This window comes from Ostrea edulis, chromosome 7 (assembly GCF_947568905.1).
Source record: "Ostrea edulis chromosome 7, xbOstEdul1.1, whole genome shotgun sequence".
In the NCBI taxonomy this organism is placed as follows: Eukaryota; Metazoa; Mollusca; class Bivalvia; order Ostreida; family Ostreidae; genus Ostrea; species Ostrea edulis.
In genome coordinates this window covers 61,084,872-61,110,622 of record NC_079170.1, presented here as the reverse complement: position 1 = coordinate 61,110,622, position 25,751 = coordinate 61,084,872, and the positions used below count along the sequence as shown (strand labels likewise).

Sequence of the window (25,751 nt, the reverse complement as noted above, 5' to 3'; positions counted from 1 at the left end):
AAAAACACTTATAAACACATGTATTAACAAATAAACAGGACAACTTACAAAGGGTCAACGAATACACGAACTATAGTGCTGCTCTTTCTAAAGCACGTCTGCTCTCCTTAGAGTTCGCGGGTAAGAGATATACAGTTGCACGTGCAGGCTCAGAGGACTCCGAGCCTGACTAGAAATACCAAAAATCCAACCCCCAAAATCACTACACTATTATAATGAGCATGCGTTTTTTAAGGACATCAACTTGTTATATACAGACAGGAATGTATATCAATCTTTGGAAACTCTTGTTTTGATTGCTTGGTATACGACTAGATTTATCGTCCGCATATTGTTTTGTTTCAAGACCATGTGGACTAGGTACGTACATGTATATGGGGCATCACCATAGATAGACAACAATCGGTTATGATATTTATATGTCCATATGATCTATACTACTAGCTGTTTGTAATCATTTGTCTTCATTGTACCCTATGTTTTAATTCACAGTGTAGAAGACTTAGCTGTCATCTCGGCTGAGAACATGCCAATGAGAATTACACCTACTGGACAGGTAAGCCGAACTCTTTCCAGGGTGTACCATGTTTCCTGTGAATGTGACGTCAGATACTATCCACTGGACAGACAGATATGTTACATCAAAATCACAACATCCGGGTACACTCAGGGTGAAATTGATCTTCGATTCGATAAACCCGCTGTAGATCTCTCCGAATACGTTCGCAATGGAGAATGGGAAATTGTTTCCATTGGGGAAGCTCCGTCATTGCAGCAAACCAAGTCAAGGAACGGGTACAAATTTTCCAGCATAGCATTTCAACTTCAGTTAAGAAGACGTCTTTTGTTCCACATCCTGAACTCGGTATATCCTGTGTTTTTGATTGGCATGCTTATTCCATTTGTATTCAAACTTGGAGAGACAAGCGTTAAAATTGACTTTTCTTTGACGGTCCTTTTATCATATGCTGTATACGTGACCATGATTGCTGAAAACATCCCCAGCACCTCTATGTCTGTGTGTTATTTATGTAAGTACGACTACAGTATAATTAACTCTATTTTAGAATTTCAATCTGATACACATATTCAATAATGAAGCCTTCTGAATGGTTAATAGGCAATCTGCACACAAGAGTTTACTGTACCTTGTTTACTTCGGTTCAGATTCGAAGCTCGTTCACTTTTCAGTCTGTTATTCTTTCTTTATTTAATTTGAAGGTCATACCACGTGTTTATTGTTTGTTATGCATGAACATACATTTTTGGTGTATCAATTGTTGAATATGTAAATGCTATTGTTATACCCCCCGCAACAAGTTGTGGGGGGTATTCTGGAATCGGGTTGTCCGTGTCTGTCCGTCCGTCCGTCTGTAGACGCAACGGTTTCCGGGCTCTAAAGCATTATCCTTTCCACCCACCGTCACCATATCATATATATGGACTACCCATGGGATGAAGATGTTCCCTATGGATTTTGGGGTCAAAAGGTCAAGCGCACTGGACATTAAAGTAGCAATATGGTTTCCGGGCTCTAAAGCGTTATCCTTTCCACGTACAGTCACCATATCATACATATGGACTACCCATGGGATGAAGATGTTCCCTATCGATTTTGGGGTCAAAAGGTCAAAGGTCAAGCGCACTGGACATCGAAGTAGCAATATGGTTTCCAGGCTCTAAAGCGTTATCCTTTCCACGTACAGTCACCATATCATACATATGGACTACCCATGGGATGAAGATGTTCCCTATCAATTTTTGGGTCAAAAGGTCAAAGGTCAAGCACACTGGACATCGAAGTAGCAATATGGTTTCCGGGCTCTAAAGCGTTATCCTTTCCACGTACAGTCACCATATCATACATATGGACTACCCATGGGATGAAGATGTTCCCTATCGATTTTGGGGTCAAAAGGTCAAAGGTCAAGCGCACTAGACATCGAAGTAGCAATATGGTTCGGTTTGTCATGCCATTTGTTTTTTACACTCAGAAAAGAGGTAGTTTATACCTATTACCAACACCCTTTGGGAGATTGGGGTAAGCGGGGGGTATTCTTAGTGAGCATTGCTCACAGTACCTCTTGTGAAATTGAATATGGTATGCTAATGTTTGCTTATTGTGTTTAACAAACGTTTCCATATTTACGGATTTTTTTAAATGATGTATTCGTATACGTTTGTTCTTAGGTTTGAATTATAAAATAAAGACCCCTCACCACCACCATCACCAAAGAAAAAAATATTTTGAATGAATTCGAATCATAAGGATTAAAGAATTTTTAAAGAATTTATCTGTGTATACACTTGACATTTTACTCACAAACTATATATAAAAATACTTAGCACTTCCATTCAGTTTGTGAGTAAAATATCACGACTTTACACATGGATGAATTCTTTAAAAAGAACTGTTAATCCTGTATTAAAACTGTAACATATAGATGATAAAGAAGGCATGTTAAATTTACACATACCGTAATGAATAGTGTCCCATTCAAAGCTTATAAGTGCACTGTTAACGTTTAATCTTACAAGCTGTTTTGACGGCATGGTATTTTAATTGCTATTATTACAAATACAAAACGAAGATCCAACTTACAATGCGACATACACACCGCATAATGTCTACACGTTCAACGTATTACGTTAACATTGTTTGCTTTCCTTGACATGGAAAGTAATTATGAAATACTGTACATTTGATATCATTGCAGCTATGTATTTGACAATGATTCTGACGATATCAACGCTGTCCATCTTTATCGTTATTTTGGGGTCCAAGATAGCCAACAAAGAAGACAAGGTGTCACCAGGAGTTAGGGCATTTGTGCGCTGCCTCAGAAAAATGTTGTGCTGCTCCAGACACTCTTGTTGTGGTCGTAGTAGCGTAGCCTGTGACGCAAAAGAAGTTCACGTCTGCATGGAAGAAACTGGTAGAATCCATGGAGAGGGGAGTTCGCTGAAAGCAGTGGAGTATGTACCACATTTCGAAAAGCATGAAAATCCTGAGGAAGTTACGTGGGGAGATTTTGTGTGTGTTTTGGACAGCCTTTTATTTATTGTGTTCTTTCTGTTTATCATTACAACTTCTTTGGTTCTTTTTATCGTTTGGGGCATCCAATATGAGTTATGATTATGATACTGGCAAAACAAGTTTATGTAAATAAGTATTTTCACAGTACAATGTAAGTGAAAACTTCCACATTGCTTTAATTTATTGTAACGTGAGTGAAGTAAGATTTTTCTTAAATCAAATTTGTTCGTCGTCGTCGTTAACATTCACATAATTAACATCTTCGCAAAAAATGCTTGGCTTATTTCAACCTAGATGCATAACTGTAACTCTCTGGGACAGATCAGAGAGCTACAAATCCACCCCTTATAAATATCTTCGATTTACGGCGCACGAAAAGTGTGCACAGTTGAGGCTTATATCGCTATTGTTTTGCATCGCAATCTCATAGATTTAAAAAATCCTAACATATATTTCTACTATATTTGTGTCCAAACATACCTTCAAATATTCATTAGACCCCCATACGACCCGAAAACTCACATCTTTTAATGATTCCGTTCTTTGACGTAGCCATGCTAGGTAGCCAGTCAGTTTGAACCCCGGTTCATTTCCGTACAGGTCTGCAGCTGATTTCAACCAAACTGGACTCAGAGCCTCCTTGGGTTATTCGGAATTATTGTACAACCTCTTCAAAGGGCAGATAATTGAGAATAATAAAAAATGGAGGTTATATTTTGAAAATCCTCTAAAAGTCAAACAGACTTGGTGCAATGCATCCTTTAGTGAAGGGGATTCAAGTATATAATAGCATATGCAAATGGTGGTCACACGCGTTATTAACTTTGTTAATTCAAGTTCGAATACCATGCAGTGTCTTTCGAGTGTGCTGAAATTGACGTTATTCGACGTTAACATTATGGATCATGAAATGTTGTAATGAATACATTTGTTAACAGTATCACAAAAATTAAAATTTGTTCATTGTTATTTTTTTAAGATTATTTTTTCATATATTAAATAATGCACAGTTTCTTTTTTCCGCTAGTATATAAACAGTTCAGGGCAAAATATAATTTTTTAATTTTTTTTTTAATACTTACTACAAAATATCGTTAGTTTTGTTGACTATGAAAAAGTTTAGTGCATGAAACATTCCTCGAACTTTTGATTAGGCTCGATATTTGTGTAAAATATTTTCGTAAAAAGAAGTAATAAAGCTAAAATGTTAAAAAAAATTCAAATTCTTTTGAGTGTTTATTTTCACAGCGAAATTCTACTGGAAAACAGTGATCACGATTTGCGCACGAACGCGCAGAACACAACTAGCCCAAATTATCATCATAAAAATATTTAAGAATCCTTCAAGTACATGTACACTAAATCCCATATTTAGAAAGTTCATTTACATGTATATTCCAATCTTGAATTATTTTTTTCATAATATCTATTACGGAGTATTTGCTTGAGGATCACAGGCACATGAGTTACTATCTAAACATCTAGATCACAGGCACATGAGTTACTATCTAAACATCTAGATCACAGGCACATGAGTTACTATCTAAACATCTAGATCACAGGCACATGAGTTACTATCTAAACATCTAGATCACAGGCACATGAGTTACTATCTAAACATCTAGATCACAGGCACATGAGTTACTATCTAAACATCTAGATTTGCTTGAGGATCACAGGCACATGAGTTACTATCTAAACATCTAGATTTATTAAATGAACACTCCGAACTGAGGATTGGTTGAAATCTACATTATTTTTATTATACATGTAAAATAATGAAGAATAATCACATATATAAGTATATAATGCAATGCTGTTTTTCGTACCTATGTATGTGTATTGTACATGTATTATATGAAATGCTACTGATGTGGAGAGGGCCTACACAGGCTATGCCTGTTGCCGAATGCTTTCGAATTTCTGAATAAAATATGTTTAAAATAAATTAAAATGTGTTTATGTTTTTTATTAAAAGTATATAATGAATTACTATGCTGTTGTTCTGATTGAATGAGATGTATGACTATACAACGTATAAACCGGCACCAATTACTAAACATCACCACAAACATACCACCCTATCAAGACCTAAATCAAGCCATTAGTGCAATGTAGGCTACCACCTACTGCAGGGTCTATCACGCACGAGAACACATTATTTAGCCTCGTCATAAGCTCGCTAGGACTATGTACCCATACCGGTCACTATAAATAAACACGAGGTCAGGACCCGGCGAGTCTGGAGATGATTAATTTGCATCATATAATTATAAAGAATGACCAGAGGGAATACGGTTGTATATATTTGTAAGTTAGTTTCTGGTGATGGTACGGTAAAGGTAGTTGGGTTTTTAATTGCTTCACAATATAATCATACATTTTTCATAGTCATGGAAGGTGTAAAGTCTGGCTATACATGTAATATATTCAGGGTAGAACTGAGGATGTGAAATCTATTTCTAGTATTCTTAAATGCACTTGGTAAACAATTAGCTTACTAGTATTTGTCTTCTATATCACTTGTCGATTCGTCTTTTGGATTTATTTCCGTGTATGTATGGTGTTTATACATGTATGTATGCATGGTGATGATAAAATCAATATTTTCCCGTCAGCTGTAACATGTGTAAGGGTACTACTCACAGTTACACGGAGGTGCCGCAAAGGAAAGATACGTTTCTATAGGTAATTATTTCGCTGTTTTCTATTTAGTAGAATATCATTTTCATTCATGAATACATGTAGCAATGCGTTTGGACAATGCGTTACCACGGGTTTGATTTGTATTATTTTTGATATCATCATCATTGCGACAATTACCACGACCAATATGTACGATCCTCTCCCATCTGGGAGAGAGTTATATCCGGACTGTGACTTGAGACGATGGTATCATACGGTTACTTAAAAACCATCGCTTAATTATACAGTTAGCAACTGTTACACGCACCGTCAACATCAACTTCATGTTGTTCACCATTAACGACAGTGGTCTTTTTCGCTAAAAATCTTACGATTGAAATGAAAATTTTAAAATACGGCAATTCCTTTATGTAAAACTTATACGGTACCAATTTTGATGCACCAGATGCGCATTTCGACAAATAATGTCTCTTCAGTGATGCTCAACCGAAATGTTTGAAATCCGAAATAACAATGAAGTTTTAGAGCTATTGCTCACATATTTTTGAAGGAGCAAAAGTAAGTATATGCATTGGTAATGAAACTCTATTCTTACTGGGGAGTTGCACTCAGTTGAATATAAGACAGACACAGAACATTTATCTTAGTCGTGAAAATGGTAAGTATTGTTACAATGAACGATTTGATGATATCACAAAGACGGGGTCCATTCTCCGATATAGCATTTGTTTGTTTGATAAGAAGGAGACTCTTTCAAATTCAAAGTACTGAATATTTAGAGTAATATTAGCTGTAAATCTGAAAATTTTATTTTGTTGTGAAAATAATTATGTTATTATGATAGTTTGTATGTACCTTTAACCATGTAGTACTTCATTGATAATAAGATTGTCATTTTTTAACAGAAATTGCTTTATCAAAAATAAACCTTGTTATATAGAAATAAATTTTGGTACGGGAAAACAATAATGTAATTTTACTTCATTCACAGCTTCTGGATAGGTTTTCTAACACAAATATTGACTTAATAACAACAGTTTATAAACCCAATTTTTTGTCATTGAAATAGTAAATCACTTTTGCATCAATCATTTTCGATACCGAAATGACAGCTTTAATGTTAAAACAATTAAGATCTAGACACATATTTAAGACATTTTAATCAATGACCTTGACCTTGGCAAATGCCCTACTTGAAAGGGCACGATACTCCGTCTTGTCATAATAGTAACTCTGTGCTATGTGTTTCTAAAGCTTCTCTATATCTGACATAATGGTAACTCTGTGCTATGTGTTTCTAAAGCTTCTCTATATCTGACATAATGGTAACTCTGTGATATGTGTTTCTAAAGCTTCTCTATATCTGACATAATGGTAACTCTGTAATGTGTGTTTCTACAGCTTCTCTATATATGACATGATAAGAATTAAATTACATAGAAATATTCAGGTTTGATGAATCAGTAATGCATGTAGATCTCTGCAGTAACCATATAGGAACGAAACGGATGATATTTTTGGGCTGGGCCACATGAAATTACATATTTACTCTATAGCTAGAATTATTTCCTAACCGTGTTCTGAATGTTAGAAAGCTTCTATTCTCAAGACCATTTGAAAGAAAAAGAAGATGGGTGACTTTATCGAGCCTAGAACCCACAGAAGGACAGTTATCAAAGCTAAAGTTGAAACTCTCCAGTAAAAGAAAAATTTGCATTCTATATATATGAAGACTTAACTCACTCCACAATGTTTGGGTCTTATTACACGAAGTAAAAATATGTGTTATTGTTTCAATATTACTTGTACAAAATCTACAGAGATCATCTGTTTTAACACTAATGTTTTTCAAATAATAACCAACAGGAAGAATTCTATGTAAAATTCTAAACTGTAGCCACTGAACAGAAGAATCACTAGATGTTTTGAAACAAATTTTAAACACATCTTGCACTGAAATATCATCTACTCCATATGAAGATAGTTCAGTTTTCCACTTGCCCATAGAAGTTGGGATATCTTCTTTTGCATTTAAAATATTGTAAATAATATTAGAACATCTTTCATGTAATAAAACTGGTTCAAAAAATATAGGCATACATGGATTAACATTTTGTTTGGTTGAGTGTCTATCAATTGACAGACGTTTTAAATATTTTGAAATTGCAGTAATAATGCTATTGTATTTCATTACACATACTTCTTGAAGATTGTATAAACACTGAAATTTTTCTATGGTATGGAAGTTACAATCAGTATCAAAAAAATCTTGAACAGCTTTAATCCCCTTTTCATACCATTTCTCATAAAACACAGGTTTTCCCGCAATTCTAATATTAGAATTGTACCACACTGGAATATTATGAAAATTATTTTTAATATTTGAAAGATTTTGACTAGTCTTCAAATAAAAAAACCAAGCATTAAAAACATCCTTCCAAAAAACATTGCTTTTAACACATAATTGTTCCACAATAAAACTATCTCCAAAGTCATATAATTTCTTTAAAATATCATTTCCATACATGGCAAAAAAATATTCATCCACGGTTTCTGACAGTTGGACCTAGTAAGCCTTTTAATCCAAGAGCATTTCAATGATGTAATAAAATTGCTTATATCAACCATCTTGATACCACCCGATAGATAGTCTTGTGTTATCACAGACCTCTTAACTTTATCTACACTAGATTTCCATAGGAATTCAAAAATAATTTTGTATAAATAAGAGATTGTTTCTTTCTTTGGAGTAGGAAGTGATATAAACAAATGATTCAATTTTGGAATAAGCAAGGTTTTAATGACAGTAGCCCGCCCAATGGGAGTAAGAATCCTTCTTTTTCACTGTTCAGTAAGAGCAACGATTTTTGGTATTTGAATTCCGAAATTTATATCTTCAATTTCTGTAAGGTCAACTGAAAAATTAATACCCAATAAATTAAAAGTTGTTGATCCCCAATCTAATTTCCATCTTGTATGGTGAAAAACTTGATCTGAAAATTTCTTTGAACCAATCCAAACAATTTTTGTTTTAGAAGAATTAATCCTTAGACCAGAAAAACTGGAAAAAAAATTCTATCGTATCTAGAGCTGCAAAAAGCGATTCAGGTGATCCGTCAAGGGCTAGTGAAGAATCATCTGCATATTGTGATATTTTGTGTTCTGTGTTTTCTGTACATATGCCTTTTATATACTTTTGTTTTGTTTAATTAATATTGCAAGAAATTCTGCACATAGGATGAATAAATAAGGTGCAATGGGATCACCCTGCCTACATCCCCTTTGTATATCAAACTGTTCAGATAAAAAGCCACTCTGTAAAACTGAGGCTCTGAAATTTGTGTTTAAGATTTTTATCCATTGAATAAAGTTTTCCCCCAAACCAAAATACTTTAAAACTTTATATATGAATGACCATGACATTGAGTCGAAGGCCTTTTCGAAATCAATGAGAACTAGAAGGCCTGGGATATTATTTCTTTCAGTGTATGACATAATATCATATATAAATCGAGTATTCTCCCCTATATATCTACCTTTTAAAAAACCAGACTGTGTATCGGATATTATATAATCCAAAACTTGTTTAATTCTAAAGCTGAGACAACCAGATATAATTTTGTATAATACATTTAAAAGTGTAATTGGTCGCCAGTTTTTTAAAAACTGTCTTGGTTTATCCCCTTTAGGTAAGCATGAAATGATTCCTAGTATTTGCGAAATAAGGAAGTTCCCTCTTATGATATATACAATTAATAGCTCTAACAACATAATATTTAATGTCATTCCGAATTTTTTTAAAGAATTCAGTTGTATAACCATCGCTACCCGGGGATTTGTTGTTTTTCATATTTTTTAATACTTTAAGAACCTCTGCTTCTTCAATATCATCCTCCAGTTTTTTGGTTGCATGTGTATCTAACTTAGGAGAATTGTAATCTGAGATGATGCTTTCCAGGTCGACATTAATTAAGTTAAAATCATTATTAGTATATAAGGCTTCATAATATTTCTTGACACCTTCTAATATATCTGACTGTTTGTAGATTGTACCAGTATCCAACTGAATTTTTTTTGATAGTTTTATTTAAATAATTTCGGGATTCTAAATTACAAAAGTATTTTGAAGGTTTTTCCCCTTCCTCTATCCAACGTGCACGAGACCTTATCATGTGACATTGTAGCTTTTCTTTTCTAATGTTTTCAAGAGCTGCTCTCTTCTCATCTAGAATATCAAAATCAATAGGAGAGTCAGACTCTAAAATTTCAATTTCATCTAAAAGTTTCTTTTCTTTGATGTCTTTTTCTCTTTTCTTAAATGCTGAGTATGATATAGTAATTCCCCTAATTTCCATCATTAAAACCTCCAGAAATAAACTTTCATCAATATCGTTTTTGCACTGAAAATTTATATTATCTATGTTATCCAAATATTGGCTAGTAACAGATTGAATAGTTTCTTTGACCTTCATAACATATTTTTTGTCTGTTAATAAATTGTTATTAAATTTCCAAAGGCCACTCCCTCTTGTAAAGGGATTAAATTTTAATTCAAGAATAACAACAGAATGATCAGATCTATATCCTGGCTTTATGGTACAGTTTTCAACCAAATTTGACAAACTATCAGATACAAGAAAGTAGTCAAGGCGACTTTGTTTTAAGGGATTTTTTTCCCGCCATGTATAAGCTTTTTTATCTGGATTTAGCACTCTGTAGTAATCTAAAAGTTGTAGATCGTCCATGATTTCTAGAACTTTAGCACGTGCTTTGGGATTATTATTCCACAATAGTTATAAGTATCCAGTGAAGGGTTTAATGTGAGGTTAAAGTCACCACATAGAATAAAATATTCATTGTCATATTCCAAGAAAATATTTCGTACATTTTCGTAAAATTGAGGGTTATCAGTATTAGGCCCGTATATATTAATAAGAGTTACTTTGTTTTCTTCAATTGTCATATCAAGTGCAAGTAAATTACCTTCACAATCCCTTTTTACACCATGAATTTTAAACTCAAAGTTATTGTTGAACAAGATGCACACACCCCTTGAGTTTGACATATAAGAATTAAAAATACATTTGTATCCCCACTGTGATTCAATATATGGTTCACATTCAGAAATAAAATGAGTATCTTGTAGACATATAATAGAAAAACGCTTTTGTTTCAAGTAATTAATAACATCTTTACGTTTAGATGGAGTTGCCAGCCCCTGACAGTTCACTGTGGCTATTGAAATATTTTCAGACAACGACATCGCAGAAAAATAAGTAAAACAACTAAACATCTAGGCATTTTCAGCAAGTAACTTACCCGTCCATCGTTTACCCATTCACACACACTAACACTCACATAATAACACAAACACATGTAAACAATTTGTATCAGTTCGATGATCCCGATCCCGGTCCTGTCGCTCATCAGATAATGGTATTTCAAACCCGATCCAAATTTGTTGCTCCCGCATGGAAATTTAAAGTTTGTTTAGCTTTCTACAGGGTAACAGGCTGTGTCCATAATATCAAACTTGTGTCGAACACCTTTCTGGTCCAACCCGAAAATTTTTCCGTTGTAGTACCAGGCACTCTGGATTTTCTCGTCGTTGTTGAGATCTCTTAGTAATTGAGAGTTCATCTGTGTTATATGATCGAACATCTTGAAGCGTTTTTTTGACTTCTTCCTTAGACCTGTTTCGAATAACTGTAATTTTAGATTCTGAGTTTTTGAATTTTGCAATTACTGGTCTGATTTTTGCTTTCGCCCCTGGAATTCTGTGAATGGCTAAAATATCAGCGGGGTCGATGGTCACTTTCGCTGCTTCCTTCATTATGACGCACAGTTCTTCTCGAAGGTTTTCTTGTGGTTTCTCCTTCCATCCTAGAAATTTTATATTGTTTTTCTGAGAATACTGCTGGTTGTGATTAGCGAGGGTCAACGCTGATTCCGTCAGGGATCGATATCTTTTCATCGTGCTCTGTAATGATCTCAATTCTTTAAGGTGTTCTTGAAACTTCTCTCTTATGTTTATTAAAGTCCATATTCACCCCATCTTCAATTTCTTTAGTTTTCGACACAAACGTTTTTACTTTTTGGTCGACTCTGCTTTCAAATTCGTCTTTCACCTGAGCTTTCACGCTTTCAATGACTTCTTTTGTTAGTGCCTCTTTAACATCCGAGATTTCATTTTTTATTTCTCCCTTCATTTCTGACATAATCACTGCAACTATGCTTTTGATATCGTCTTTCTTTACCATAGATTCCCTGATCTCTGTTAGGCTTTCATGAATTCTTTTTAACTCACCCGATATGTCGGCACCTGGAGACGTGGGTGTCGTGGGTTCTGCGTCGGAACTACTAGTCCGTTGTTGTAGCCTTTTGTCCGAGACATTCGTACTTCTTAAAGTTCTTATAGATGATGGTACCGAATCTATCGTCAGTTGACTCTGTACCAACCTTTTCTCTAGAGATTTTCCGCTGCGATCTACTCGTTTCTCATTCTTTTTCTCTGTTTTCTCTTTCCCGTCCATGTTCTCCGATATTCCAGTGAGTAGATCTCTGCTCACGATGATTTTTATACTTCAAGGAATACAAAGTCAAAACCGCAAAGAATAGCACAGAAATTCCACAGAAACATGCACAAATCGGTCTTTTATTTGATTAGGCGTCTTTTGAAGCTTTTATAAAGTTTTTGAGAAACAAAATCGAATTTTTAGCGGAGCGCTTAAAAGTACGTCAGCCTACTGCCATCACGTGACCGGAACCTCTAAAAAATTTCCATTCTAGTTAAAACAATCAATCCATATTTTCCAATATGCCTATTTCAAAGGGACATTGAAAAAAATCCTATTTGAAATCACGTATACGCGAAAAACGCACAAAATAACTTCTCCAACCAGATTTTTCATATGGAGTGGGTCAAGTCTCCATAGTAAAATATGTTAGTACATGTTCAGGTATTGTATGTTTTGTAAATAAAAGTATGGAGACTTGACCCACTCTATAAAAAAACTTACTTTTTGTGTATAACTTTTGTCGTATTATCAAGAAAATTTCCATGTCCACGACGGGTGACTTTAGATAGCTTGAAATTCGTTAATTCTTCATGGGTTGGATATCCTAGGTGGTATAGCGGCAGTCTCAGTGAAGTTTTTGGCGGGCCCAAATTGCATATCTGTGGTTAGAATACTAATTTTTCCTACCTATTTTCTTCTTCTTATAAATTACTAGACTCCCCATGATTATTTGTCTCTGGCATTTTATGCTAAGTTTTACTCATGGTATCTAAATGACGATCACAAGTAATTGATTCCAACATGCAGCTCCTGTGAAGTATGGATGTTGTTTATGTAAACGACAACTTAAAGGAAAGTTAAAGAGAACAATTTCAACAATGCTTTAAAAGTCACTTGAAGAGATCATGACAAAAACCAAATACATGTATGCGGCCAGTGCAGACTGTTTAAAAGGCACAGGGTATTACAGTTGAGTACAAAAACAAAAACAAATCAAGTGTCTGTTTCTGTTCCATTTGTACTTGCTGGGAAATCTAACAGCAAATGTGCGTTCTGTAACTGTAAAAACGGCCTCAGAGTTGTACCAAAAGAGGCGAGAACTGAGGCTTTTATTATATTTGGTATACTAGTACCAGTAGGTTGTAAATGCTGTTCAAAAACATTTGTTGAGGAAAAACTGAATCCAAATCAAAGCAATACTGCACCATACAGAAAATACTATTCCACATTTGATTTACACCACAAAACATGTGAGGTTTCTCATTCACATCAGTTAATATGTCAATGGAAATGCGGAACACGTACTGTTGGATGTTGCGAGCATATAATTATGCAGTGTCATTTGGTACCTTAGGTACTCCAGGCATCACTGTGTATGTGTATGTTAAAACCACTTACTGTCTGATATACATGATGCTGCCTGTGAAACAAATTCTGATGATAATTTTGATTAAATATCCTTCTTTGAAGTATAGTCTATATATAGTTGGGTTTTTTTAAAATCTAAATATTTTGGACACCGTTTTAGTACGGTACTGTATCTATTGTAACTATGGGTACCATTAATGCGGATTTTAAACTCGGGACTGATTTGCGACCGGTGCCCATCATGAATAGGCTTATTGTTCGCAAAGTTCACCTATCTTCTTTGCGCGATTTCTACCGTACTAAACTTTTATTTACCTCGTGTTTATATTTTAGGGATCTTTTTCTTCGCCCCTGAAAATGGCAACCGCTCACATCTGGCGTAGGAATCGATGGAGGGGTGTGTGCAGACGTAAGGGGCGAGATCAAAAGAGCGATGTCGGCAGGATAAAAATCTAAATTCATAGTATAGTTAAGGGGAAGGGGGGGGGGGGGTAAAATCTCTCGTAAGTTTCTGTCATCCAACATCGGTAGTTTAGTTAAAAAAAGACAAGCGACTGTTAAAAACCACACCATGATGTTGCATTTTTTATATGAACATTTAAATAGTTTTATAATGTAGATTCTATACTTTCATTTGTGAATAACATTAGAAAAGAGTGTTAGTCTATTTATAATCTTATGTTTTTACTTCGATCAGTTTCAACATTCATCATATTTAGTTTTAAAGGGTCTTAGTGAAAACTATGTGAATCTAGTTTTTTGTCTGGCAGAAATCGCCCCTTTAGAAGCAAAAATAAAAAAATTAAAATGACATTCCATATTTATTTTGAAGTTTCCTTGATCTGACATTAAATATTTCTTTCTAAAGTAATGACATTATGATGGAATATCTTTGCTCGTTGAAAAACACAATTTCATTGGTTATTTCTTTGATCCACGCCGCGCCCAATACATTTATACAGGCCGAGAGATATTTCCGGGTTCTCAGGATGACGTAGCCATTCATGACGTCAGAATAGTCATGTTTACGATGCCTGACCCAAACTCCCCGTCGAGGCCTCATTACGTCACCTACGAATAGACCTCTCCTATGTGACGCACCACAATATACAGATTTGTATATTGTGAGTCCGCGATTATCACGCAGGCAAATAACACTAAAGAAGTAGTTCGCAGTTAAAAGTTTGAAGATATTGATATTAATATAAAAGTGTGGGTTTTATTTTAAACATAAAATTATCAAAAGATCATTAAAAAGTAGGGATACTCTGTTCAAATTATTGTGTAAAGTAATGAACTTGATGTTTACGTTCTTGTTTTGAAAGTTGTTTACGTTTGACGTTATGTTTTTTCGTCATTCTACAGTGACGTCACAGTATACGCGGCCTAAGAAATCGCTATCCCATAATGCCTAAGTGGAAGAGTTTGGTTTGTGAGCAAACGAACTTTGGTGGAAGTTTGATGCCTGACCATGATGTTAACATTTTTGTTGATAACAGTAACTTCAGTAAGTATTTCTCAATTCAGGAAAGACTCATTGAAACTTTAGATTTTGTGAGGTGCTGGTCTGGTATCTGGGCGCGGTTTCGGTTTACAACTTTGGTTAGAATGGCGTGACGTAAATTATCGTGAAACCTCGCAGACTTTTAATAACTTGTAGTATCAACTCCCGTTTTTGTGCTAGTTCAATGATTGTTATTGTACAGAGTATACAGGCTCTCAACCCCCAACTCTTTAACCCAACTACCGGTACCTACCCGCTCAAGATTAGCCTTAGTTACAACCCATCCTCATCTATTTTTCCCCCTTCGCGAGCAAAATTAATGTTCATCATGTTATTCATAATTAACTTATTATAATAAAAAATGCTTACGTCGGGATGAATATTGTTACCTAGATGATAGGCCTATGCATGGTTACAAAGTAGAACAGTAGACAGGGTACATGTACATGTAATAAAGGTACAGTGTACTACTAGCCTGAACTGAACACTCCAAAGTGCGGGTAAGGGATCAAATCTCTCTAGCATTTGTGGATTAAATCAGGTTAAATCTTTAGTGATACATATTTCGAGTCATAAAAATGTATATTAATCTACTGGCCCCATATTTCCGATTTTGAGTATGCGTTACATGTAAACTCGATCCCAAGAAGCCCCCCCCCCCCCTCCCCCCGATTTCCTCTTTAAAGGTCAACTGAAACGATTTTCAAAGTTCGTTTTTCAAATAAATTCCGTAAGAAAATACCATTCCTTAAATGTTTTCACATAAGAATAATTTTTGTTTCGATCATCCAGGTAGATACGACATCGTTAATTTCAACCCGGTAAATTTTATTGTATGAGTTATCTGTCCTTTAGGCGAACCTGATATTTCAATATGGCGGCACGATATGAAAATCATTCGGAAGATTGTATTCCTGAAATAGATATATCGCTTAGTGTTAATGTGCAGCCCTGCCAATACGAACCAGTTGTACAGCGAGACGCATCCCCACTAGTGGAAAACGATAGTTATTCAGAAAACAGCGAGGATCAATCGGACGAATGCCCTTCACCTGTTCACCATCTGATATGCGAGGTCGATATGCAATGGTTTGTTAATTTAGGCTAATTATTTATATGAGACTTTTAATGAAAACGAAACGATTACTCAAAGCTCAGAAGTGCATCAGCATGTATTTCTAAGACTAGTTTTCTATTATTCTAACAGGTGATCATATAGGCTAGTAATGTCATCGCAATGCCCTCAAGAAGGGAGTCCAAATGTTGCAGTGCATAGGATTGAAGAGGTGGGCGTGTCCTGCATCACAGATCACGAAGGTTTTGTTGTGGCAAACTGTCTCAACAGATTGGTTATAGGAACAGCTTATTATGAATGCATACAAAATATTGGTCCCTTGGAGGAGGGGGAATTGATTCACAAGTATGTATTTTGTTATGATTACTCAAAGTTAATATTGGGGGGGGGGGGGGGGGGGGGGGGGGCACTCGGTCTCCTGATTCACTATGACACGGCCATAGTCATAGTCATTAATGAAGCATTGTAAAATAAATGTCTAGATACTATTAAATACCAATGTTCTTTAATATTTTCTAGATTGAAATTGCTAATTTATTTAAGTATTTCAAATAATTTAATGCAAATTAGTAGATAAAAATGAAAATAAGTATGTCAATGGTCAATGGGGCAGGCACTCGGTCTCCTGATTCACTATGAGCCATAGTCATAATGAACCTCTCCTATTTCAATATCTAAACCCACTGAATTGTTGACCCTTTTATGCACTTCCTTTCAAATAAACATAAAATGTGCCTCAATCAATTTCTTATGTTTTATCTTTACCCATTTTACTGTCTAACCATGTGTACATTTTATATCAATTTTAAATCAGAAATTAATTCCTGAAAAATCATTCATATTTAAAGTAACCCCATCCCCCCCCCCCCAATTTTTTTTTTTTTTTGGTTAGATGAAAGTCATCAATTATATTTGAAATTTTAAAATTCTTCATAATTTTTTTAACAGATTTTACAGACATCATGCATATTGGAGATCTGGTAGTAGCTTGGGAAAAACAATTGGAAAGTTCTTCTATCCTGCGTTGTGACTATGATAAGAAATCATTCCATCACAACAGTACTGTGGATTTAAATACCCTTTGGTATTAATTTAAATGTGTGATAAATTCTTAATGCATTTTTCATAAGTGATATAAATAAATATAAACAAGTAAACATAGTTTGATGTTCAGTTTTTATATTGTACATAATATATATCACCAATTTACATATATGTAATTTGGGTTAAATCCAAAAGGTCTACAGGTCCCAGTCACCTGAGTTTGACACATGTTGGTAGGAATTTGTGATCGGGGCAGGAGAATTACCAACAACATCCATTATATTAACTTCCTGGAGTTTCTGTAGGAGCCAAACTGATCACTTCCTGCATCAATTCAAAGGCTTAATCTGAAATATAACAAAACGTTACAATTCAATAAACATGTACTTATTGTCTAGTATTATGAATATCCACTCACATACATACTAATTATGTGGGTCAATTTAAAAAATGTACATATTTGAGGTGAAGAAAAACAAAAAAATTCAAATGTCGCAGAAAATTAATTTTCATATTAATGAAGCATTGTAAAATAAATGTCTAGATACTATTAAATACCAATGTTCTTTAATATTTTCTAGATTGAAATTGCTAATTTATTCAAGTATTTCAAAAAATTTAATGCAAATTAGTAGATAAAAATGAAAATAAGTATGTCAATGGTCAAAATTGACCTACATGTAAAATTTGTACATGTATTCCGTTTCTTTTTCCAACAACTGGATTTATTTAATGATACAAGTTTAATTTTCCATCTCATAATTATAAGAATATTATCAAAACTATGGTTGTAAGAAATATTCATTTATCAATTTCACAATTTATCTATTTAGTAAATTGTAAAATTGCTTCTTTTGGGGGGGGGGGGGGGGGGGGGGGGGGTCTGTAACTTGGGAAATTTGCATAGTATCAGCATGGATAAATAAATATATGCTCTGCATCTAATTAATCAAATGTGGATCATGTGTACTTAGTTATGTTGCATGTATATCCTAAAGCTGATTAAGTATACTCGACTAGTGATATTTTTATTGTACTACTACTTGTGTAGATTTTTCTATACCTATTTCTGGATTTTATATTAATTATTGTACTTCAGAGAAAACTCAGTACAAATATGTGTCCTATATTTACTTGTTTTAAAATCATTTACCTTTATGGCATAAAAATAATGAATTTTAGAAAAATTTACAATTTTTTCATGTTTGACACTGTATTGAGTTTGTATTCAAATTTAGTAACAGTATCGAGAGTAACGTCATGGACAAAGTGTAAAAAATCTAAAGGGCATGAGTGTAGAACACAAGTGAAAAAATATTCAGATTTTATACAAAGTTACTTAACATGCATATTGGCTATGATTCTAATTTACACATTTGCAAAAGTTCACTTCAATCTAGAATAATATTCATAGATATTTACTTGATATCCTTCACCTAACTTGTATACATATGTATGTACATGTATGTTACATGAACAATTGAACATTCAAAGTATCCATTAAATTTACACCAATGTGTAATATTTTTGAAAACAAATTTGATAATACAATTCATGTCTTTTTGTGGCTCTAGTACAAATCTTGCAATTATTCCATATGTGGTTTGTGTAGTCATTTCATAAGTGTTTGTCCCATTCATGATTTAATCATTTTGAATGGCAGGATCATATGACATTGAATGGAATTGGTTGTTTTTGTTGATTGTCTTGGAATTGGGTGGTGGGGGAAGAATGATTCGGACATTGTCATCAACTTCTAACTCATATAAACTAATATAAACAAATGAATGAAAGTAAACTTCAGATATGAATGACTTGTGTGACTGCATGAAGGGGGGGGGGGGGGTAATAAAAATTAGCTTCAGTATGAAATAATTGTGTGACGGGTGGGGGTAGAGGATATTCGTATAGAGAACAAATAAATCGTGTCATACTATATCAATGTCAATAAAAAAGCCAATATCATTTACATCAAAACTTACGTTCTTTTCTCCACAGCTCTGGAAGTTTTGTTTATGAAGGGGAAAGTCCAAATCTGTTTTCCGTTTTCGGCCCTTTCAGGTCTTTGTAGCTACGTGTAGCGGTTTGTAATCAAAGAGAATTGGGATTGGCTTTTTCTTTCATTGCATTCTTGAGTGTTCCATGCAAAGACCATGCCATGGACAGCTGATGGACGGCTTATTATGTAGGCCTAACAGTCCTCAATAGAGTGCTTCGACGGCCAATAATTAATCCATTGTTTTTAATTTCCCCACCCAAATTCCGCAATTTTTTGTGTGTGTAGGGAAACTAAACATTGTTACTCTGTCTATATTAAACCTTACAGTCAGGAACCGCACAAAACACCATATTTACTCGTTGTTTACCGGACGTCACCTGCTGATTAGCGTCTTTAGTTTCAATATGGCGGGTTCGTGTAAAGGGGCATAACTCCCGCAATATTTTCTGCTCTGACACAGGTGCGCTATCTTTATCCGCGCGTATCGCGGATATATGACCAAAATGAACCGAACAAACCCGCACAATCATTTTATACGATCTAAATGAAGCAAATACATACTTAATATGGAAAAAGTTATATTTCGTTTCAGTTGACCTTTAAATTTAAGCTTCAGAAATTTTTTAATATAATTTTACTCCAATAGAAAAATGATTTTTAAAATCAGATGAAATTAATTTTCAAAACTTTCTTTTAATCAATTGGTTTTTGTTTGTTTGTTTGTTTGTTTGTTTGTTTTTTTTTTTTTTTTTTTTTTTTTGTTTGTTTGTTTTTTTAATCATTGAATGCTTTTAAAACGTTCGCAAGCTAGCTAAAAGCTCACATATGAGACATAACTTTACAGCTTATTAAAAAAAATCAGTCTCACTTAGAGCAACACCCCTTCCCTAAAGTTCAACAGTCTAATTTTGACACCAGGAAGTGTGATCTCGTACACGTATCTTATAAACGTGTACACCCAATCACACCTTTACATTATATAGTTTTGAAGGAAAAAAAACGATAAGTGGGTTTTTAATAATATATTGTTTGATAAATGATAGTGAACTTTATAATAGAAGTTTTTGCAAAATAGTGTTAAATTCCTCCCCCCCCCCTTATTTTTCATGTTGTCACGTATATGTTTGAAACACATACCTGTTTGTTATTTGTTTATTTAGTATTTTGTCTGCATTGGCCAAAACTAGGGAGTGTGTTCAATATTGAATTCAGGAACATTTCTGTCTTAGAAAACTTCTTCAGTCAGTAGTTGGAAGGAGGGAATTAAAAAGGTTTGAAGCCCTCGGAACAAGATTTCAGATACCATTCAAGTACATGACTCACACACAGTGAATGTAAAAGTACATGTACATTCTTTAAAGGTAAAAAATACAGACAGTATGGTGACTGTGCTTCTATTCAATCAGAATTATAAATGCCGGTGGATTGATTGCACATATTGTTACTTTCCGCCCGAGAATTTTTCACTCGTATGGATAAACGTCAATATTGCCTGTGGAGGGTTACAGAATTTAGGCCTATTTATGCTTGACGCTTTCAACCTTTGAGCAGGGAGGGATCTTTATCGTGCTACACCTGCTGTGACACGGGGCCTGTCTCAACCGAACCCATTTAGTCGCCTCTTACGACAAGCAAGGGGTATTGAGGTCTAACCCGAATCCCCACAGGAAGAATTATAAGTGAATCACTGTTTTGCTAAGTTTGTATTTAAATTAGTTGTTCATTGTACTTCATCACGAAGATACCTTGCAGTTTTCATACCATCATCTCTTGGTCGAGTGGCTTCCAATGTAAAAGTACATATTTACCAAGTAAATTAAAATCTAGATGGCTAACATATATGGAATCTTACGAGGTTCAACACTATAAATATTTACTTAAGACGTGCTCTTTATATAGAATAAAATATTCACCTTAATTCAATATGATATTTTAGGTCCTTGGTTAACTTTCAAATTATGAACCTCACCTTAAATAATCCCCTAGACATATTTTCATCTTCTTAAGGTTTATTTACTGGGACATTTTCTGATAGATGGCGGATTAAACACATTGGTTATGATTCTGTGCTACATGTATCAACATAATGTTATTTTTGCTGTCTACAGACAAGTAAGATAGTTTATGGATATTTATGCATGTGTTTAGTTTGAAAAGTCTGCAATTTTCTAAGAGCTATTAAATAGAAAATTCGCTATTCGTTGATTTTATAGTTGTGAACGAATAGGTTTTTTTTTATATTCATATAAAGAGTTGTTTGGTTGATTGTTTTACGTCCTGTCGAGATTGAGAAGTCACCAGCTGTAGGTGAAGTACCACAATTTAGATTTTGCTTAGCGCTCAGGACTGTAGCAGTGAGGGTTCTTTAACGTGATAACGCCTGCCACGACACGGGACCCCAACTCATATATATATACAAATGTATATATATATATATATAAATCGGAAAGGCTTGTGATTCTCACTTTTAAATGCTGAGTGTATGGCGAGGGATCATTTACATCTTTGGTTTGAAGCACTCATTATACTATTCTCTTTAGAGAAGTCGAGAGGCATAACCTTCATTCGATGAAGGCTATGCCCCTCGACTTCTCTAAAGAGAATACCATTATACAAGCCGAGCTCCAACTTAAGAACCCCCCCCCCCCCCCCCGATTACGAAGCGGACGCTATATACATGTACCACTGAGAGACCGCGACCGGTTCCATAGAAAGAAAAATTAGCCTGTACAGCGAGTATCCTGATTATCGTTTATTTTTCTACAAAGGACAAGGGACGTTATTGGCTATATACCGCCGAGATTTTTTTCATTTTTTCAACTTTCATACTATGCTTAATTATTCTTCTTATTTACACAACTAGGATGTTCTTCTAATCCCACTTACATGAAAATGACGTAATATTTTATTATGACGTCATGAATATACGCTAAAGATGAGCTGTTTAGCGGAATCTGTTGATTTGAAATAAATTATGAATAAACTTTAGCAAAAACTAATACTTTTGCATGCAACAACCAGATTTATATTTTGCATGTTTAATTATCCATTAATATTCTTCTTTCATTATCAATATGGTGTCGGTTGTTGGCTGCAAACAATATGAATTTAAAAAAAGAATGAATGCGAAATCGGCTGTTTTCGATACACAAAGTCAATATTTTGCATGTTATAGAACTAAAAAAAAAAACCACTTTTGCATGCAACAACCAGATTTATATTTTGCATGTTTAATTATCCATTAATATTCTTCTTTTATTATCAATATGGTGTCGGTTGTTGGCTGCAAACAATATTATTTTTTAAAAAGAATGAATGCGGAAATCGGCCGTTTTCGTTACACAAAGACAATATTTTGCATGTTATAGAACTGAAGCAAACTGTTCCATCATTTAACCTCATAAACTTTTACTTTCTTTGCGATTTAATAAATACATGTATGTCCAGTCAAACAATTAATGCGTTACCTAGTTTGCCATAAAAATCTACACCCAATAAATGCAGATGATGTCTGCCTTTCGAGTCACGGAGGCGGATCAAAAATCCACCGCATGATGAATGGAAATTATTCTACTTTCGTTTTTAAAGGTCACGGGAATATGTTTGGACGTCCTGTGTTTTCAAAATAAGATTATTTAAGAATAAATTGCATTAAAAAAAAGATAAAATCAAAGACACACATAGACCTTTAATAACTCGAATTTATTTTCGGACCAAAATTCGTTCATTTTCGGCAAAAATGGGTACTGATACGTTATATCTCAAGAACTAGATAGTTGGGATGTCTGTTACTTTTTTCGCTAAATTTTAAACTATCTTTTATACACATATATCAAATATAATGCGGTTTCTTTTTTAAAGCAGTTTTCTTACATCATTTTTTACGTACATGCATGTATGTATATATGATGCATGTTGAAATTAAATATTACTACATTAGTAATTAGATATTGATTCCAAAGGTTCTTAAAACGGTTTAAATTAAAAATAAAATAACAGCAAATCATTATTTATATCTTCCAGCGAGATGTGGTTTCTTTAAAACGTCGAAAACCTGTGATCGATTTGAAACTTCGACCATTGTGGTGGCAGATTTTTTTTCTATATCGCATATGATTGATTGATTGAATATTGTTTAACGCCCCTCTTGAGAATATTTCACTCATGGAGACCTCACCACTGCCGGTGAAGGGCTGCACAATTTAGGCCTATGCTCGGCGCTTATGACCATTGAGCAGGGAGGGATCTTTATCGTGCCACACCTGCTGTGACACGGGACCTCAGTTTTTGCGGTCTCATCCGAAGACCGCCCCATTTAGTCGCATCTTACGACAAGCAAGGAATACTGAGGACTTACTCAAACCCGGATCCCCACGGGTTCATATATACATGTATATGTAATAGATCGATGCACATTTACAGGTGCACATATATAACAAAGGTAATTGGGCAGGATGAACATGTGTATATATACATGTATAGATATAAATATTCAGACAGCGTAGTATCGAGGAGGGGTTGCCCCTCCACTTTGAGGGGGGGGGGGGGGGTGATGTTGACCATTCCCTTGCTATGGGAACAACTTGACCAGCCTAATGACACTTCAACTTTTATCAATCTTATAAAATATATAATATATGTGTTGTGATGATTGTTACTAAACGTTTATATTAGTATTGACGTATGCCCCCTCCATGATTAGGAATACTGGAGTATAACCGTAAGGTGATGTAGACACCCCCCCCCCCCTCTCTCATGTCAAGGTGTTCTGGATAGGCCTGGCCCGCACATTGAAAAACGAAAATACATGCATGATATTTATTAAATTCATTTTTATAAAAGGTCTGTTGTAGTTACATATACTGTCTCTTGGAAACAGACACGTAGCATCATCTATCGGGGGGGGGGGGGGGGGGGGGGGGGGGGGGGGGGGGGGGGGGGGTCGAAGGATAAGTTGGTAGTTAATTAGCAAATGAAAAAAACCTTTCTGCCTGATCTTCGAATTCTTAAATCGTCGGGAGGTGGAGGGTTATCCTTCGCTACATGGGTTCAATTAATAATTTTAAGCGTATTTTTTTCTCATTCAATACTACTATCAAGAATATGGGTGGGGGGGTGGGGGGGGGGGGGTCACTCAATATATCCTTATTCGCATATAAAAATAAGTGCCTGGGAAAAGCAGTTACATATACCACATTGTCTATACATGTACTCAAACAACTTCCCAGAGTCCGTTCTAGATTTGGACTGAATGTCGGTGCATGCAATGACATGCCCACTGACTGATGTATTTTCATTTATCAAAGATGAACACTAAATGGAGAGAGAGAGAGAGAGAGAGAGAGAGAGAGAGAGAGAGTTGGAACTACTTTGTTGACCATTTAGGGGAATGTAAAGATATAAACACGGACACATTTTTGTGAGGCTTTTAAATACATTGGACGCATTTTTGTGAAGTTTTTAAATGCATTTGCTATATGAAATATACCATCTGAAGTTACATGCATATTACTTGACGTGTTTTACTGTACCCAAGAAAATGATATCCCATTCATGCAACATAAATTTGTATCGTTTAGTATATGTACATTTACCACACTTTATTCAATATATTTTGTAAATACCCACAGCATATTTTATTCGTATGTACTGTAACATGTATATTGCATACACACGTAAGCAGACCTGTTATATAGTCCTTGGTGTACATGGCATAACAAGTAATTTTATCCGACTCAATCGACGTTTTTAATCAAAGTGTTAATATTTATGACCAAAAAACAAAACCAGGAAAAAGAAAATTCAAAAGCCATTTTATTTTTCATATTTCATTTGAATAGGAGGACATCGAACAGCACCTTCGAAAATATGATTACGTTCTACTGAACAATTTTTGACAAATACACGCATTATTTTCCTCACTCTAATTAACACAAGATTCTTCCGCAAAATGTCTATGACCACGATAAAGTTGCATGTAAATGAATTATGTATTTTCCATAGCATGCCAGTTTTCAATTGTCTTTGATCTCAATGAGTATTTTTATATAAAAAGTTAAAATTGTAACTTTTAGAAAAATATTCTAGAAGAACCAGGGGACTGTAAATCCTATAAGGTCAATGACGTCGTTCCGAAAAAGCGACCGTCGGGAGATAGCGTCAGAGTTAACAATGCAATATTGTAACGTTATTTTCTCAATATCAGCAACAAGTAAATGGTACATGTTATATATGAATGAAACGAGAAAATTATCACCTTTCTACCTGCAAAATATGATCGGTTTTTGAAGCGCGGCCAATTTTGGCCAATAACGTCCCTTGTTCTAAATTAGCACAATTTATACACAGTGTGTTGTTGATAATATTCGTTATCAACACAATCATACTCTTCCTACTGGATGTCAAATTTATCATTCTGTCTCCCCTTCCAAAAAGGGGACATAATGTTTTAGTGTGAATTCTTTTTCCGCTTTTTCTTCTTCCGCTTCTCATACAAAGTTTGTCCGGGCCGTAACTTTTGACATAGGCATTTGGTATGTTGCAGGGGCGGATCCAGGAAT

General features: G+C 34.7%; 1 protein-coding gene and 2 long non-coding RNA genes across 4 annotated transcripts; 2 read left to right on the top strand and 1 right to left on the bottom strand.

Moving 5' to 3' along the window:
* The first annotated feature begins 349 nt into the window (after positions 1-349).
* LOC130048723 (acetylcholine receptor subunit alpha-L1-like) lies at positions 350-3,136 on the top strand. Its single transcript, XM_056145766.1, has 3 exons — positions 350-360; positions 493-1,031; positions 2,718-3,136. The coding sequence occupies exons 1-3, from the start codon at positions 350-352 to the stop codon at positions 3,134-3,136; spliced, it is 969 nt and encodes a 322-aa protein (XP_056001741.1).
* Positions 3,137-15,756: 12,620 nt separating this feature from the next.
* On the top strand, positions 15,757-17,309 carry LOC125657386 (uncharacterized). Of its 2 annotated transcripts, XR_007363304.2 has the most exons (3): positions 15,757-16,162; positions 16,281-16,493; positions 17,097-17,309. It is a non-coding gene; the product is annotated as an uncharacterized LOC125657386 (long non-coding RNA). The 2 variants fall into 2 exon arrangements; XR_007363303.2 differs by having other exon boundaries at positions 15,757-16,493.
* LOC130048323 (uncharacterized) lies at positions 17,308-19,783 on the bottom strand. The gene is made up of 2 exons (XR_008797161.1): positions 19,175-19,783; positions 17,308-17,539 (listed from the first exon to the last, which is right to left on the bottom strand). It is a non-coding gene; the product is annotated as an uncharacterized LOC130048323 (long non-coding RNA).
* Positions 19,784-25,751: the final 5,968 nt, after the last annotated feature.